This window comes from Oncorhynchus kisutch, linkage group LG7 (genome assembly GCF_002021735.2).
Source record: "Oncorhynchus kisutch isolate 150728-3 linkage group LG7, Okis_V2, whole genome shotgun sequence".
Classification (NCBI taxonomy): domain Eukaryota; kingdom Metazoa; phylum Chordata; class Actinopteri; order Salmoniformes; family Salmonidae; genus Oncorhynchus; species Oncorhynchus kisutch.
In genome coordinates, this window is record NC_034180.2 from 48719779 (window position 1) to 48736363 (window position 16585).

A 16585-nucleotide genomic window follows, 5' to 3' on the forward strand; every position below is an offset into this window, starting at 1 on the left:
TCCCAGTAGTGTTTCCTGTAGTGTTCCCAGTAGTGCTCCCACTAGTGTTCCCAGTAGTGTTCCCTGTAGTGTTCCCTGTAGTGTTCCCTGTAGTGTTCCCACTAGTGTTCCCTGTAGTGTTCCCTGTAGTGTTCCCACTAGTGTTCCCTGTAGTGTTCCCTGTAGTGTTCCCAGTAGTGCTCCCTGTAGTGCTCCCTGTAGTGCTCCCTGTAGTGTTCCCTGTAGTATTCCCAGTAGTGCTCCCTGTAGTGCTCCCTGTAGTGTTCCCAGTAGTGTTCCCTGTAGTATTCCCAGTAGTGTTCCCAGTAGTGTTCCCAGTAGTGTTTCCTGTAGTGTTCCCAGTAGTGTTCCCAGTAGTACTCCCTGTAGTGTTTCCTGTAGTGTTCCCAGTAGTGCTCCCTGTAGTGTTCCCAGTAGTGTTTCCTGTAGTGTTCCCAGTAGTGCTCCCTGTAGTGTTCCCAGTAGTGTTCCCTGTAGTGTTCCCAGTAGTGTTCCCAGTAGTGTTCCCAGTAGTGTTTCCTGTAGTGTTCCCAGTAGTGCTCCCTGTAGTGTTCCCTGTAGTGCTCCCTGTAGTGTTCCCAGTAGTGTTCCCAGTAGTGTTCCCAGTAGTGTTTCCTGTAGTGTTCCCAGTAGTGCTCCCACTAGTGTTCCCAGTAGTGTTCCCAGTAGTGTTTCCTGTAGTGTTCCCAGTAGTGTTTCCTGCAGTGTTCCCAGTAGTGTTTCCTGTAGTGTTCCCACTAGTGTTCCCAGTAGTGTTCCCACTAGTGTTTCCTGTAGTGTTCCCAGTAGTGTTTCCTGTAGTGTTCCCAGTAGTGTTTCCTGTAGTGTTCCCAGTAGTGTTTCCTGTAGTGTTCCCAGTAGTGCTCCCTGTAGTGTTCCCTGTAGTGCTCCCTGTAGTGCTCCCTGTAGTGTTCCCAGTAGTGTTCCCAGTAGTGCTCCCTGTAGTGCTCCCTGTAGTGTTCCCAGTAGTGTTTCCTGTAGTGTTCCCAGTAGTGTTTCCTGTAGTGTTCCCAGTAGTGTTTCCAGTAGTGTTTCCTGTAGTGTTCCCAGTAGTGCTCCCACTAGTGCTCCCACTAGTGCTCCCACTAGTGTTCCCAGTAGTGTTCCCAGTAGTGTTTCCTGTAGTGTTCCCAGTAGTGTTTCCTGTAGTGTTCCCACTAGTGTTTCCTGTAGTGTTCCCACTAGTGTTTCCTGTAGTGTTCCCAGTAGTGTTTCCTGTAGTGTTCCCAGTAGTGTTCCCAGTAGTGTTCCCTGTAGTGTTCCCTGTAGTGTTCCCTGTAGTGTTCCCAGTAGTGTTTCCTGTAGTGTTCCCAGTAGTGTTTCCTGTAGTATTCCCACTAGTGTTCCCAGTAGTATTCCCACTAGTGTTCCCAGTAGTGTTCCCAGTAGTGTTCCCAGTAGTGTTCCCAGTAGTGTTTCCTGTAGTGTTCCCAGTAGTGTTTCCTTTAGTGTTCCCGGTAGTGTTCCCAGTAGTGTTTCCTGTAGTATTCCCTGTAGTGATCTTTTTTTGTGAGGAAAAAGGAAAAGACAACATTTCTACAAGCACGCCTCTTTTATTGATTCCTATGTAATGATGTTTTTTTTTACCCAGGCTCCTGTCATATACTCTTGGATGTTTGTGATGCTACTTTACCTCCTCAAATGGACTAGAAATACTTATTCGACAGAGAAGAGCAAACGATCTACTTTATAACCCCACCCACCCCTTTCTCTTGCCTCAGACAAGCACCCACTCAGACTCCCATCTAGGAAGAAGCTGTGAGTCCTATTCTAACGGGGCTGGACCAAATGTGATCTATCATGGTTCGCTATGTTAATGGTTTACGTTAATATGTTTGTACGGTCATTAGTACGATCTGAAGTTAATTTGGCTTCATGCGCCTTTAATCATCTTTCTGTCACAAATGTCTGTCATCAAACAACGTTTCTAGACAGCCAGCTAACAGAATTGTGGGTAACTAACCCCCCAAAAAGTCATTTTCATTCCATGTGAGGTTCAGATGAACCTGTAACTTGCCGGGGCCACTGCTGCTGCAGCTGTAGCATCTTATTTCACAGTCACGCCCTCTCCAAAGCGGATCGTCTGTGTGCAGAAATCTCCTGGCACCTCGGGACGGATATAAGCTGCAGGTTTTGAGAGGGGATCCATTAATGTCTGTGGAGTCAGTGGAGTCAGTCTTGGGCTCTGACAGCACACTAAGTCGGATAACTGAAAGCTCCACATTTGCATTGGGAAGGAAGAGAGAAAGAATGTGTGTGTGTGTGTGTGTGCGTGTGTGTGTGTGTGTGTGTGTGTGTGTGTGTGTGTGTGTGTGTGTGTGTGTGTGTGTGTGTGTGTGTGTGTGTGTGTGTGTGTGTGTGTGTGTGTGTGTGAAAAGAGCGGTGGTTAGTTAAGGAGAGTCAGATGTTTTACCAAGGCAGGAGATCAGTCTGTTGAGAGAAGGACTAGAGGCAGCTCACACCAGGGTGGTAGAAGACCCAGGTCAGGCTTTACTCAGCTAGAGAGACCAGGGTGGTAGAAGACCCAGGTCAGGCTTTGCTCAGCTAGAGAGACCAGGGTGGTAGAAGACCCAGGTCAGGCTTTACTCCGCTAGAGAGACCAGGGTGGTAGAAGACCCAGGTCAGGCTTTACTCAGCTAGAGAGACCAGGGTGGTAGAAGACCCAGGTCAGGCTTTACTCAGCTAGAGAGACCAGGGTGGTAGAAGACCCAGGTCAGGCTTTACTCAGCTAGAGAGACCAGGGTGATAGAAGACCCAGGTCAGGCTTTACTCAGCTAGAGAGACCAGGGTGGTAGAAGACCCAGGTCAGGCTTTACTCAGCTAGAGACCAGGGTGGTAGAAGACCCAGGTCAGGCTTTACTCAGCTAGAGAGACCAGGGTGGTAGAAGACCCAGGTCAGGCTTTACTCAGCTAGAGAGACCAGGGTGGTAGAAGACCCAGGTCAGGCTTTACTCAGCTAGAGACCAGGGTGGTAGAAGACCCAGGTCAGGCTTTACTCAGCTAGAGAGACCAGGGTGGTAGAAGACCCAGGTCAGGCTTTACTCAGCTAGAGAGACCAGGGTGGTAGAAGACCCAGGTCAGGCTTTACTCAGCTAGAGAGACCAGGGTGGTAGAAGACCCAGGTCAGGCTTTACTCAGCTAGAGACCAGGGTGGTAGAAGACCCAGGTCAGGCTTTACTCAGCTAGAGACCAGGGTGGTAGAATACACAAAGGGAAAGGCAATACTGACACCAAACACTCAGCATTTTTTGGTTCCCTACAAAGAAAAACCCATCCATCCATTCTATTGTTTTGGTTCTTTGTGGCAAGATTGCGACTCTTAGTCTGTAAAAACCTCAAGCAATGTTGAATACTGTAGTGGGATGTCTAGTAACTGTTAAAATATGATACACTTTGTATTAGTGCTCAACGTACTGCATGATCATTACATCACACAACTGGTGTGCCAGTGTAACCCCATGATATGTCAACATAAGACAGACAGACATAACTCATATTGTTGTTATTCACCAACCAAGGAGATTACAACGTCACCACAGCCGTGTTTTTCAGCGATTTTTGTAGACTCTTGTTATAATGGTTGAATAGAAGACAGCTGTCTCCCTGATCCTTTATCAGAGTTCTTTTTACACGGGTTTCAAGGATGACAAAAATAACAGAGAACTGCTCAGACAATAGCCTTGATACGCTCTGTGCAGCTGCTCTGATGGAAGAGGGGTGGTTCATTCAAACTGCTTCTCCCAGATAAGATATCCAGCCTCCAGTGACATGGAGAGACGTTTACAAGCTCTGCCACACTGCCCCGCTGACACGCACAGATGGCAGAATCTCATTTGAGTGGGGGGGGGGGGGGGGGGGGGGGGGGGGGGGGTTGAGGAAAGGATGGAGGATAGGCCCAACTGAATAAGCAATATTACAGCTACAGAGGGGGATTGCACTTCAAGTAATCTCACTGTCCTCCTGCCTGCCACTTTACTCTGGGCCCACTTACGTTGGGCCTCAATGGTCATTTCAGTAGTGACCTGTCATTGTGCGCTGGGAAACACCAGAAAAGACAAACATTGGACGATTGTATTGTGGGAGAGTTACTGATGTTAATGGAAGTTTAATAATAATAGTTACAGAATGCGATTCAGGTGTGCCATTTTGGTTTCCTTGGTATTGGTGAATAGGACTGAAGAGACTAAAGTACTGATACTCAGAAAAAAAGAGAGAGAAAATAGACGAAAGGACTGATACTCTGAAAAAAGACAAACGAGGCAGCCACTGAAAGATGCCTGCACTGTGAAAAAGAGACAAACTGTTGAGTGTTTCCGAGAGTGGAGGGTGGATGTAGTAAATCCCGCATCCTGTTTGGAGTAAACTGTCAGGTAATCCCTCAGCCATGATGACACGTTGATCTGACAACATCATCAATAACTTTAGCTAGCGTAATACAACCGGACTGCAAAACGCATCATATATCTTGAGAGAGAGGGGCCGTTCAGTACTATGGTGCTATTAAAGGCGTTCAGCAGACGACCGTGCAGGAGGAAATTTACCTGACTCTGTGGTTTATAACTTATTTAGCAGTTGAGGGGGCAGGCAGGCAAGCAGAGCCAGACTGGAGGTGAGCTGGGCTTGCTGACCATGCACTCTGTCATGAAACCCACATTTTATTTATTTACACATCATCTCCACTTGGTCTGTTTCTCCATGAGGCAAACAGAATAGGCAGTTGAGATATATTTTGTTTCTTTTTTGGGGGGGGGGGGGGGCAAACAGTCCAGTTATACGCCATAGCTTCCTTATTATGATGTGAGTCCTGGGTTGGCGGCAGCGCTGAGGTTTGCCTCAGCAGAAAAGGGCGCCCGTCAATGGTCTTCTCTGGCTGTCAGTCAGGTGTTATTGATGAGTGGGTTGCTATCGAAGAAACTGTCCTCATTTAAAAGCAGGTGGAGGATCAGTCAAAGTGCTCTCTGGTTATGTCATATGTTTGCGGGGTTCAAGTCAATAGTGTTTCTGTACTGTATTTCTCTCACTCTCTCTGGGATCTACTGGAGGTGTGTGTGTGGGGGGGGGGGGTTTATCAGTAAAATGCCACAATGGGGCATTTCCTGGCAAATAGGTTGTTATCTATAAAATGTCACAATACGGTGCAGACTGTTCGATATGGCTTAAACCATTGACAACTGCGTGCTGTTTTTTCAGGGATTGGTAAATGAATGTTATAACTATTTGGTTTTAATACCATCACCTCTTAAAGAGCAGAGTCACAACTACACATTTCAGATTATTCCACGTTTAGCTCTATCATCAGAGTTATACGGGAAGTAACTGCATGCTTTTCATGATCAGTAAACATTAACTGATCATGTCATTTCAGATACAGTCCGTGAGGGTAGCCTATCCATATGGCATGTAGCTAGTTAGCTAGCTAAGCTAACAACATGTGTCATTTAGCTTGCGTCATCAGAGATTAGGCTTTTGGACAAAGCCTGACATCGGCACGTCCTGGTAAAGTTGTTTGTTGGACTACCGTCATCAAATCAAATCAAATCAAATTTATTTGTCACATACACATGGTTAGCAGATGTTAATGCGAGTGTAGCGAAATGCTTGTGCTTCTAGTTCCGACAATGCAGTAATAACGAACAAGTAATCTAACTAACAATTCCAAAAAAAACTACTGTCTTATACACAGTGTAAGGGGATAAAGAATATGTACATAAGGATATATGAATGAGTGATGGTACAGAGCAGCATAGGCAAGATACAGTAGATGATATCGAGTACAGTATATACATATGAGATGAGTATGTAAACCAAGTGGCATAGTTAAAGTGGCTAGTGATACATGTATTACATAAGGATGCAGTCGATGATATAGAGTACAGTATCTACGTATGCATATGAGATGAATAATGTAGGGTAAGTAACATTATATAAGGTAGCATTGTTTAAAGTGGCTAGTGATATATTTACATCATTTCCCATCAATTCCCATGATTAAAGTGGCTGGAGTAGAGTCAGTGGCATTGACAGTGTGTTGGCAGTAGCCACTCAATGTTAGTGGTGGCTGTTTAACAGTCTGATGGCCTTGAGATAGAAGCTGTTTTTCAGTCTCTCGGTCCCAGCTTTGATGCACCTGTACTGACCTCGCCTTCTGGATGACAGCGGGGTGAACAGGCAGTGGCTCGGGTGGTTGATGTCCTTGATGATCTTTATGGCCTTCCTGTAGCATCGGGTGGTGTAGGTGTCCTGGAGGGCAGGTAGTTTGCCCCCGGTGATGCGTTGTGCAGACCTCACTACCCTCTGGAGAGCCTTACGGTTGAGGGCGGTGCAGTTGCCATATCACCACTATAGATGGCAAGATAATGTAGCCATCTAGTTCATCCCTTGAAAGTTAGCTTGTTAACTAGCCATCTAGTTTATCCCCTGGAAGTTAGCTTGTTAACCAGCCATCTAGTTTATCCCCTGGAAGGTAGCTTGTTAACTAGCCATCTAGTTTATCCCCTGGAAGTTAGCTTGCTAACTAGCCATCTAGTTTATACCCTGGAAGTTAGCTTGCTAACTAGCCATCTAGTTTATCCCCTGGAAGTTAGCTTGTTAACTAGCCATATTGACATGATCTGTTATTAGCTTTTTAACTAGCCATCTTGACCTGATCTGTTATTAGCTAGCTAGCCAATTTGATTTGGTCCATCAATCAATGTAGCCTATTCATGTCTGTCAGCAGCCATCGTGATTTAACACTCACATTGCTGTCCAGTTAATCACTGCCCCCCGTTTATACACGTGTAAATAATAACTCTGTAAATTGTATCTTCCTCTATTATACTGATGCTAAAATGTTTATTCTATTCTACTGAGCCATTTACTTTATATTCATATTTTTCTATTTTATTATATCTTATTGTTGCATTTTGAGAAGGAAACTTCTCGCCCCCCAGCAGGAAAATCGAACGCACTGCACCTTATTGTGATGTTTTTTTCGATAACGACCTATTGGGTTGTATCAAGAACAAACAAAAAAATATGAAAAAAATATATATATATATTTAATAATAATAAAGAAGAGATTAAGATGGGCAAAAGAACACAGACACTGGACAGAGGAACTCTGCCTAGAAGGCCAGCATCCCGGAGTCACCTCTTCACTGTTGAAGTTGAGACTGCTGTTTTGCGGGTACTATTTAATGAAGCTGCCAGTTGATGACTTGTGAGGTGTCTTTTTCTCAAACTAGACACTAATGTACTTGTCCTCTCGCTCAGTTGTGTACCGGGGCCTCCCACTCCTCTTTCTATTCTGGTTAGTGCCAGTTTGCGCTGTTCTGTAAAGGGAGTACTAGTACACAGCATTGTATGAGATCTTCAGTTTCTTGGCTATTTCTCAAATGGAATATCCTTCATTTCTCAGAACAAGAATAGGCTGACAAGTTTCAGAAGAATGTTCTTTGTTTTTGGCCATTTTGTGCCTGCAATCGAACCCACAATGCTGGTGCTCCAGCTACTGAACTAGTCTAAAGAAGGCCAGTATTATTGCTTCTTTAATCAGAACAACAGTTTTCAGCTTTACTAACATAATTACAAAAGGGTTTTCTATTGATCAATTAGCCCTTTTAAAATGATAAACTTGTATTAGCTAACACAACGTGCCATTGGAACACAGGACTGTTCATTAGCAATGTCTACACTGTATTTCGGATCAATTTGATGTTATTTTAATGGACAAAAAAAGTAGCTTTTCTTTCAAAAATAAGGACATGTCTAAGTGACCCCAAACTTTTGAACGGTAGTGTATGTTGTGAATTCCCTCTTTTAAAGCCGTGCCTGCCAATCCCTGTGTCACACACATTATCTCTCCCACTGAATGAATTGTGTAACCCTGCCATTCCATCTCTCCTATACTCATACCTGATGAGCACAGAGTACACTGCAGGCGCTTCAGTGGCAGGAAGGAAAGCACTGTGGGACCGTGATTACCATTTGGAGAGATAGACACGCTGTTTCTGATGCTCTCTCCTCTGATCTCCCCTCCTCCCATCCCTTTTCCTCTCCTCTGCTCTCCCCTCCTCCCATCCCCTTTCCTCTGCTCTGATCTCCTCTGATCTCCCCTCCTCCCATCCCCTTTCCTCTCCTCTGCTCTCCCCTCCCCTCCACCCATCCATTCTCCTCTGATCTCCCCTCCTCCCATCCCCTTTCCTCTGCTCTGATCTCCTCTGATCTCCCCTCCTCCCATCCCTTTTCCTCTGCTCTGCTCTGATCTCCCCTCCACCCATCCCCTTTCCTCTGATCTCCCCTCCACCCATCCCTTTTCCTCTGATCTCCCCTCCTCCCATCCCTTTTCCTCTGCTCTGATCTCCCCTCCACCCATCCCTTCTCCTCTGATCTCCCCTCCTCCCATCCCTTTTCCTCTGCTCTGTTCTCCCCGCTACCCATCCCTTCTCTGCTCTTCCTCTCCTCCCCTTTTCTCCCCTCCCGTCCTCTCCTTTCCCCTGCTCTGTTCCGCTCTCTTCTCTGCCTTCTCCTCCTTCCCATCACCTCACCCTCTTCTTTCCTTTCTTCCTCTCTCCCCTCCTTCCCCTCCTCCCTCTTCTTCACTCCTCTCTTCTCCTCGCCTCCTCCTTCTTCCTCTCCCCTCCTCCCTCATCCTCTCCCTTTATCCCTCTTCCTCTCCTGTCCGCCCTCTTAAACTCTCCTCCGCCCTCTCCCTCTCCCCTCCGCGCTCTTCATCTCCCCTCCGCCCTCTCCCCTCCACCCTCTTCCTCTCCAGTCCTCTGCTCTCTCTTCCTTTCCTATTCTCTCTCCCCTAGAGAACTTCTGCAGCTGGCCCCGTCAGCCCATCAGTGTCCACTGGGCCCCGTCTTCACTCTAGGGTCCTGGGCCAGCTATTGCTCCACTCTCACCCACAGCCCTCATTTACAAGTCATTAAAGGAAATAGGATGCGAGCCAAATAAATGATTTAGGAACAAATTTGATGAAGATCTGATTAACATGTTGATTTACATGCAGGGCAGCAAATGTAACTGAGCAGCGAAATGACAGCATTAGAGGGAAGCTGTATAAATAATACCCTCTCTGCCCCCCCCCCCCCCCCCCCCCCCAGTAAAAACGCAGCAGTGTCTCAGGCGGATCACTGCATGCATGCAGGGGGTCAGCTTGACTCACCTTTCATCGGAGAATTTGCAACTTAATCAATAGCGTAATTGAGCCTGAATGGCTGGAGTCTCCTTGCATGAGCACATAAAGCCTGTGAGGTGAAATTGGGAATCTGATGCCCTCGCATGAATACAGCCATTATCAAAAGAGCTTTTATATGACTACTTATGAGATGGCATGAAACAAGGTTAGACGGTAATCTTCACACAGACAGTCTAGGAAAGTAACTTGTCAGGCAGAGAGTCAAGTTACGGCAAGTCCTAGGTTTAATTGCATTTTAATTTGGTAATCTCAACAGAGCTGTTTATCCTGACAATAAACTAACTCTAGCTAGGCTAGGGGTTAGGATTAGGGTTAAGGCTAAGGGTTAAGGTCAGGAGTTAGGTTAAAGGGTTAAGGTTAGGGAAAGGGTTAGCTAACATTCTAGTAGTAGTTGCAAAGTAGCTCGAATGTAGTAACTATTTGCAAAGTTGCTAATAAGATAAAATGCTTAAATTGTCCGTGATGAGATTCGAACACGCAACCTTTGGGTTGCTAGACGTTCACGTTATAAGCCGACCAACTACCCTCCGTTCATTTTTGCCTTAAGTAACTTTCTTCTGTCTTATGTAACCATACCGAACATAACTTATCATACTAATTTGTGTGTCCCGGATTTACGTGTACTATGTTACGTCCAGTCTATGAGACCAGGCTGAGTTATTGTTACTTATTGTGTATTTATTCCTGGTGATTATAATTTTTTTGATTATTATTATTTTTTTCTCTCTGCATTGTTGGGAAGGGCCCATAAGAAAGCCTTTCACTGTTAGTATACACCTGTTGTGTACATGTGACTAATTTAATTTAGTCTGAAATATCCTTAACTTTTTTCTTCCATGTAAGTAAAATGGCTTACGTAACTATCGGAGCACGAAGTGGATTCCATTACTTACAAATGTAAATACCATCGAATGCAGCAGGCTGATTCACATCATGACCCCCATCTGTAGTTACTCAGTACTACAGTAACCATACTGTATGAGTGAGTGACTTCACATTCATCATTCACTAGCTTGATCCCATGGTGCTGCGGTTGGCTTGAAGTCCGTGTCTTGGAGGGATTTACTTTTCATCTTGATTAATAGTGACAATAAAACCATGCTTCACTCACGCACTCGCCTGGGCTATTTTTAGGTGCTGGGTAGTTAGCAACTCTTTGTGATGCCAAGAGACTGGAGAGATTTCTGTTGTGGTTCATGTTTTATGTCATAGGCATTGTTTTCATAGTGTGGAAACAGATATTTTTCTGTTGGACGTGGGTGGGGTTGACATTTCACTGCAATTATGGCTGTTGCCTTTTAAGGTGCATGCTCAAAACATTTGAATTCAAACTGAAGGTACAAATATTTGACTGCTGATTCATAGTATTAGAGGCCAAACAGGTAGTAAGTGTAAAGGGTAACGAGAGGCCCCGGCTAAATCTGATATTTATTTACATTACTATATCAGTTTTTTAAATTTACATTACTATATCAGTTATTTTTTCCCACTACTATATCAGTTTTTTTTACATTACTATATCAGTTTTTTTACATTACTATATCAGTGTTTTTACATTACTATATCAGTTTTTTTACATTACTATATCAGTTTTTTACATTACTATATCAGTTTTTTTACATTACTATATCAGTTTTTTACATTACTATATCAGTTTTTTTACATTACTATATCAGTTTTTTACATTACTATATCAGTTTTTTTACATTACTATATCAGTTTTTTTACATTACTATATCAGTTTTTTTACATTACTATATCAGTTTTTTTTACATTACTATATCAGTTTTTTACATTGCTATATCAGTTTTTTTACATTACTATATCAGTTTTTTTACATTACTATATCAGTTTTTTACATTACTATATCAGTTTTTTTACATTACTATATCAGTTTTTACATTACTATATCAGTTTTTTTGCATTACTATATCAGTTTTTTACATTACTATATCAGTTTTTTTACATTACTATATCAGTTTTTTTTACATTACTATATCAGTTTTTTACATTACTATATCAGTTTTTTACATTACTATATCAGTTTTTTTACATTACTATATCAGTTTTTTACATTACTATATCAGTTTTTTTTACATTACTATATCAGTTTTTTACATTACTATATCAGTTTTTTTACATTACTATATCAGTTTTTTTACATTACTATATCAGTTTTTTTTACATTACTATATCAGTTTTTTACATTACTATATCAGTTTTTTTACATTTACATTACTATTAACTGGTATATTGAAAATACTTTTGCAACTTTATGTAGTGTCCTGCAAAGATGCATTTCAGCTCGGATGTAAATGGAAAATATATGTTTATGGAAAACACTGTGGTAAAAAAAAAAATGTCATGAGCCGCTTGTCGTGAAACATGTACCGCTGTCGTTAGGGGAAAAAATGAGAGACAGTTGAAATGAACCTCAAGTCTTTGTTCATTCGAGCCCAACTGAAATGTAACCTGTCTTGGAGTGTCTGGGACTGCGGCTTCTTTCGTTTTTTTTTGTTGCTCCTGCTATTATTAGCTGTCGATAATAACTGTGTCCTTGGTTTGTTTTGAGCATGTCACCTAACAAGGAAAAACTCCAGGGCCTATTTATAGTAGACAATGACTTACATCCACTCTTTTTTTGTCACTAAAGGGAGACTTGTCTTTGGATCCAACTTCTGACACTAATATTATGCCTAGCTAGCTTTGGTGTGCAATGAATAAGCATTCATTCATTCAGCCATCTTTATTTGAAACTGGATGTTTTTGTGCCCCAAGGTGGCAGCCATATTGTATTCTATACCAATACAGGAAGGCCCCTTGGTTATATATTATATGTTATATTATACAGTATGTTATATTACAGGCAAAGACACCTTTTCCTTCAGTGACTAAGATAAAAGGCAGAGTGTATGTTGTATAATATATTATATTAAAGGGGATAAAACAAACAAACTCTGGGCCCTAATTATTAGCATTAGCACTGATGTCACGATCTCTCTCTATCTCCCCCCCTCTCTCTGTTCTCTCTCTCTCTCTCTCTCTATCTCCCCCCTCTCTCTCTCTCTCTCTCTATCTCCCCCCTCTCTCTCTGTTCTCTCTCTCTCTCTCTCTCTCTCCCCCTGTCTCTCTCCCCTCTCTCTTTCCCTTTCTGTCCTCTCTCTCTCCCTCCCTCTCTTTCCCTTTCTGTCCTCTCTCTCTCTCTCTCTCTCTCTCTTTCTCTCCCCCTGTCTCTCTCCCCTCTCTCTTTCCCTTTCTGTCCTCTCTCTCTCCCTCCCTCTCTTTCCCTTTCTGTCCTCTCTCTCCTTTTCTCTCCTCTCTTTCCCTTTCTGTCCTCTCTCTCCTTTTCTCTCCTCTCTCTTCCCCTCTCTCTATCCCCCCTTCTCTCTCTCTCTCTCTCTGCAGGCCTAAAGAAGGGGCGGTTCTGGATCACGCCCGACCCGTACCACAACGACGACAACATCCAGATTGGCCGTGAGGTTAAGATTTCATGCCAGGTGGAGGCCACGCCCCCAGAGGAGCTTCTGTTCAGTTGGCTGAAGAACGGACGGCCGCTGCGCAGCTCAGAGCGCATGGTCATCACCCACACTGACCCGGAAGTCCAGCCAGGCACCACCAACCTGGACATCATCGACCTCAAGTTCACCGACTTCGGCACCTACACCTGTGTGGCAGTGCTGAAGAACGGCGGCATCCCCGAGATCAGCATCGACGTCAATATCTCTTCGACCACAGGTGAGCAATGGACTCTACTCTACTGTTGTCCTTCTAGTCTTTGTAATAGCTGTGTGGCACAGTGGACTGAAGTAACCTCTTTAACTACACAGAGCTAGGCAGGCTTTGTCACAAGTCTAAGTAGCATAAAGTAGGTACAGGAAGTCATTACATTTACAGGAAGTCATAGTTTAAAGGTCATAGGTTACAGGGATATGGAAAGACATCAAGATCTTTCAGTGGTTATGAAGGATGAGATGATGGACTCCCCTACCCCTCTTCATATTCAGTACACTACATAACTACAGTACAGTATGTGTACTTTGATAGGAAGGATGGTACAGCAGAAGGATGGAGTTTCCAGTGAAGTCTGCATTCTAATGGGAATGTTTTCGGGCCAGATTGTTATTGGGATCGGTCCATTCAACCAGGCCTAAATCAGTCACTAATTGATGTGGATGTGCGGCTAACGTTTGTGGCGCGTTCCTACTTCCAAACCTAATGATTATTTACAGCCTGCTAGTCGAGGGTCACCTGTGTTATTTTCTCCTAATTAGCTTCTTCCTCTGTATGTTGCCTTTTAGTTTGTTGGCGTCCGAACTGATACGAAAGATATTTAGGTGTGTTTTTTTCTGATAATACTTTTGTAAAGCTAGTGCGAAACATCAAATGTTTCATGACGGGCTCCATTGGCATGATTATCCTTGTGTGGGAGGGATGATTGGTAAATTGACAATGAAATGGAAGGGAGAACTTATAAACATGAAGGTGCTGGCCATTAGGATCATGGTGAGTAGCTACAACGCATAAACAATTCAAACTCAGAAATACTGTAGTTGAGTCTATTTGCAGTGGGGAGCCTTTGTAGAACATGCTAATGTGAGTCAACCTGGAAATGCATACATACATGCATGCACACACACACTTCCCTCCCTGGCAAAGGTCTCAGCTGGTGTGTGTTCTTTTATTCCTTCCTTCCCTCTCTCTCCTTCCCTCTCCCTCTCCTTCCCTCTCCCTCTCCTTCCCTCCTCTCTCCTTCCCTCCCTCTCTCTCCTCCCTCTCCTTCCCTCTCCCTCTCCTTCCCTCCTCTCTCCTTCCTTCCTCTCTCTCCTTCCCTCTCCCTCTCCTTCCCTCTCTCCTTCCCTTCCTCTCCTCCTCTCTCTCCTTCCCTCTCCCTCTCCTTCCCTCTCCCTCTCCTTCCCTCCTCTCTCCTTCCCTTCCTCTCTCTCCTCTCTCTCCTTCCCTCTCCCTCTCCTTCACTCTCTCCCTCCTCTCTCCTTCACTCCTCTCGCTCCCTCTCCTTCCCTCTCTCTCTCCTTCCCTCCCGCTCTCCTTCCCTCTCCTTCATTCTCTCCCTCCTCTCTCTTTCCCTCCCTCTCTCCTTCCATTCCTCTCTCTCCTCTCTCTCCTTCCCTCTTCCTCTCCTTCACTCTCTCCCTCCTCTCTCCTTCCCTCCTCTCGCTCCCTCTCCTTCGCTCTCTCTCTCCATCCCTCCCGCTCTCCTTCCCTCTCCTTCACTCTCTCCCTCCTCTCTCCTTCCCTCCCTCTCTCCTTCCCTTCTTCTCTCTCCTCTCTCTCCTTCCCTCTCCCTCTCTCTCCTCTCTCTCCTTCCCTCTCCCTCTCCTTCACTCTCTCCCTCCTCTCTCCTTCCCTCCTCTCGCTCCCTCTCCTTCCCTCTCTCCCTCCTTCCCTCTCTCTCTCCTTCCCTCTCTCTCTCCTTCCCTCCCGCTCTCCTTCCCTCTCCTTCACTCTCTCCCTCCTCTCTCCTTCCCTCTCTCTCCTTCTCTCTCTCGTCTCTCTCCTTCCCTCTCTCGTCTCTCTCCTTCCCTCTCTCCTCTCTCTCCTCTCTCTCCTTCCCTCTCTCTCTCCTCTCTCTCCTTCCTTCTCTCTCCTTCCCTTTCTCTCCTCCCTTCTCTCTCCTTTCCTCTCTCTCCTCCCTCTCTCTCTCTCCTCCCCCCTCTCCTATCCTCTCCTTCCCTCTCTCTCTTCTTCCCTCTCCCTCTCTCCTTCCTTCTTATCTAGCCGTCTTGAGTGGCTAATCACATTCCCATTTTTAGTCCCTGTGTTTTGCCTTTATTGTCACGGCCAGTATATTATATCCAATGGAGCAGAGTAGCAACCTCCAACATGCATTACTAAAATCCATTTGGGCTAAGAGCAAAGTAAAGCCCGTCCAGAATGATTGGACCGGGTTGGGATGATGGTATATGCCTTTGGCAGAGAACCACTGTGGTTGAGAGGAGGTGAAAGCTCAGGGGGGATAGCTACCCCTCCAAATGCACCAAATGAATGACCTGGCAATGCCCAGGAGACCTGTCTCTTCGCCTCTCTGCTCCGTGTTCGCTCACTCTACTACATATTTGTAGCTATTTTCTATTCATAGCTTTTTCTTTTTGTGAGGGCACCAGACGATACATTCAAACAAGGATGTCACAGTCAAAGCACTGTTTGAGGTGGGGGGGACGGACGGGCGAGGAGGTGGTTCTGAGGATTGGATGGTCAGAATGCACAGCGCGCCCATCCTCCCACAGGGTGGTTGTGATGAAGAAAGTGGAGATCTGACTCCTTCTCATTCTGTCTATCAACACCCTGATCTTGGTTGGAGAACTACAGGGTGTGCAGGCTTTGGTTCTTGCCCACCAGATTCAGTTAATCAAGGTCTAGGTGATGAATTGATTAGTTGAATCAGGTGTTAACGCTGGGTTGAAATAAAACCTAGCTCTCCTGTATCAGAGTTTGATAACCACTGCCATAAAGTAAAGTTACGTAGAGTAACATCATGTTACATATCATATGATAAAGTAACATACCTGAAAGTAATGTAAAGTTTCTCTCTCCCTTTCTCTCCCAGTTCCCCCGGAATTAACGGTGCCACAGGACAAATCCCCCTTGGTGGTCCAGGAGGGTGACACGGTGGAACTCCAGTGCTTGGTCTCCGGGAAGCCTAAGCCCATCATCCTCTGGTCGAGGGCCGACAAAGAGGTGCCCATGCCCGACGGCGGCCTTCAGACAGAGAGCTACGACGGCGCACTGCGCATCGTGAATGTGTCCCGCGAGATGACGGGAACCTACCGCTGCGCCACCAGCCAGTACAACGGCTTCAACGTCAAGCCTCGGGAAGCACTGGTGGAGCTCACGGTGCAGTGTGAGTATTCTGGATGTACAGTGTTTTTACAATACACTTCTCAGAAATGCAATTGGTTTGAAAAACGGTTGGTTTACGTTGGTGCCGTGAACCAGATAGGTCTCTGTGAGCCAGATGGAGCTCATCGTGCAGAGTAATGGATGGATGTACTGTATGTTTGGACGACCATCCACTCCTGATAAATAGAACTGCTTCAAATTACAGTTGGTTACATTGGTGCCGTGACCTGGATACGTCTCTGTAAGGAGGAGGGAGTCAGGAAAGGTGGGTAAACTGTGCAATATTCAAAATTATATATTTAATTTGTGACGTGCAATCTGATCGGCACTCATCAGGAATTGACTATACATACGTTTTAAGGGGTTTAAGTTAGATGTGTGGGGGGGGTCACCTATGTTGCTATGGTATTTAATGTTCTTGACATACTGTATAGTAACGTGGCTGTAGATGAAGGAAAATCCTAAGATCCAACACGTCTCATCGGTTAATCATTAAAGTGTCAGAATTACATTTCTCCAGGTGGAAAGGTTCATGTAACATGG

General features: G+C 44.9%; 1 protein-coding gene across 1 annotated transcript in view; it reads left to right on the plus strand.

Moving 5' to 3' along the window:
* Positions 1-16585, plus strand: part of LOC109894701 (MAM domain-containing glycosylphosphatidylinositol anchor protein 2) — a 209488-nt gene that overhangs the window by 103220 nt on the left and 89683 nt on the right. Inside the window, exons 7-8 of the mRNA XM_020488377.2 lie at positions 12590-12919; positions 15750-16043. Coding sequence (XP_020343966.1) covers positions 12590-12919; positions 15750-16043 — 624 coding nt within the window. The remainder of the gene's footprint in view (positions 1-12589; positions 12920-15749; positions 16044-16585) is intronic.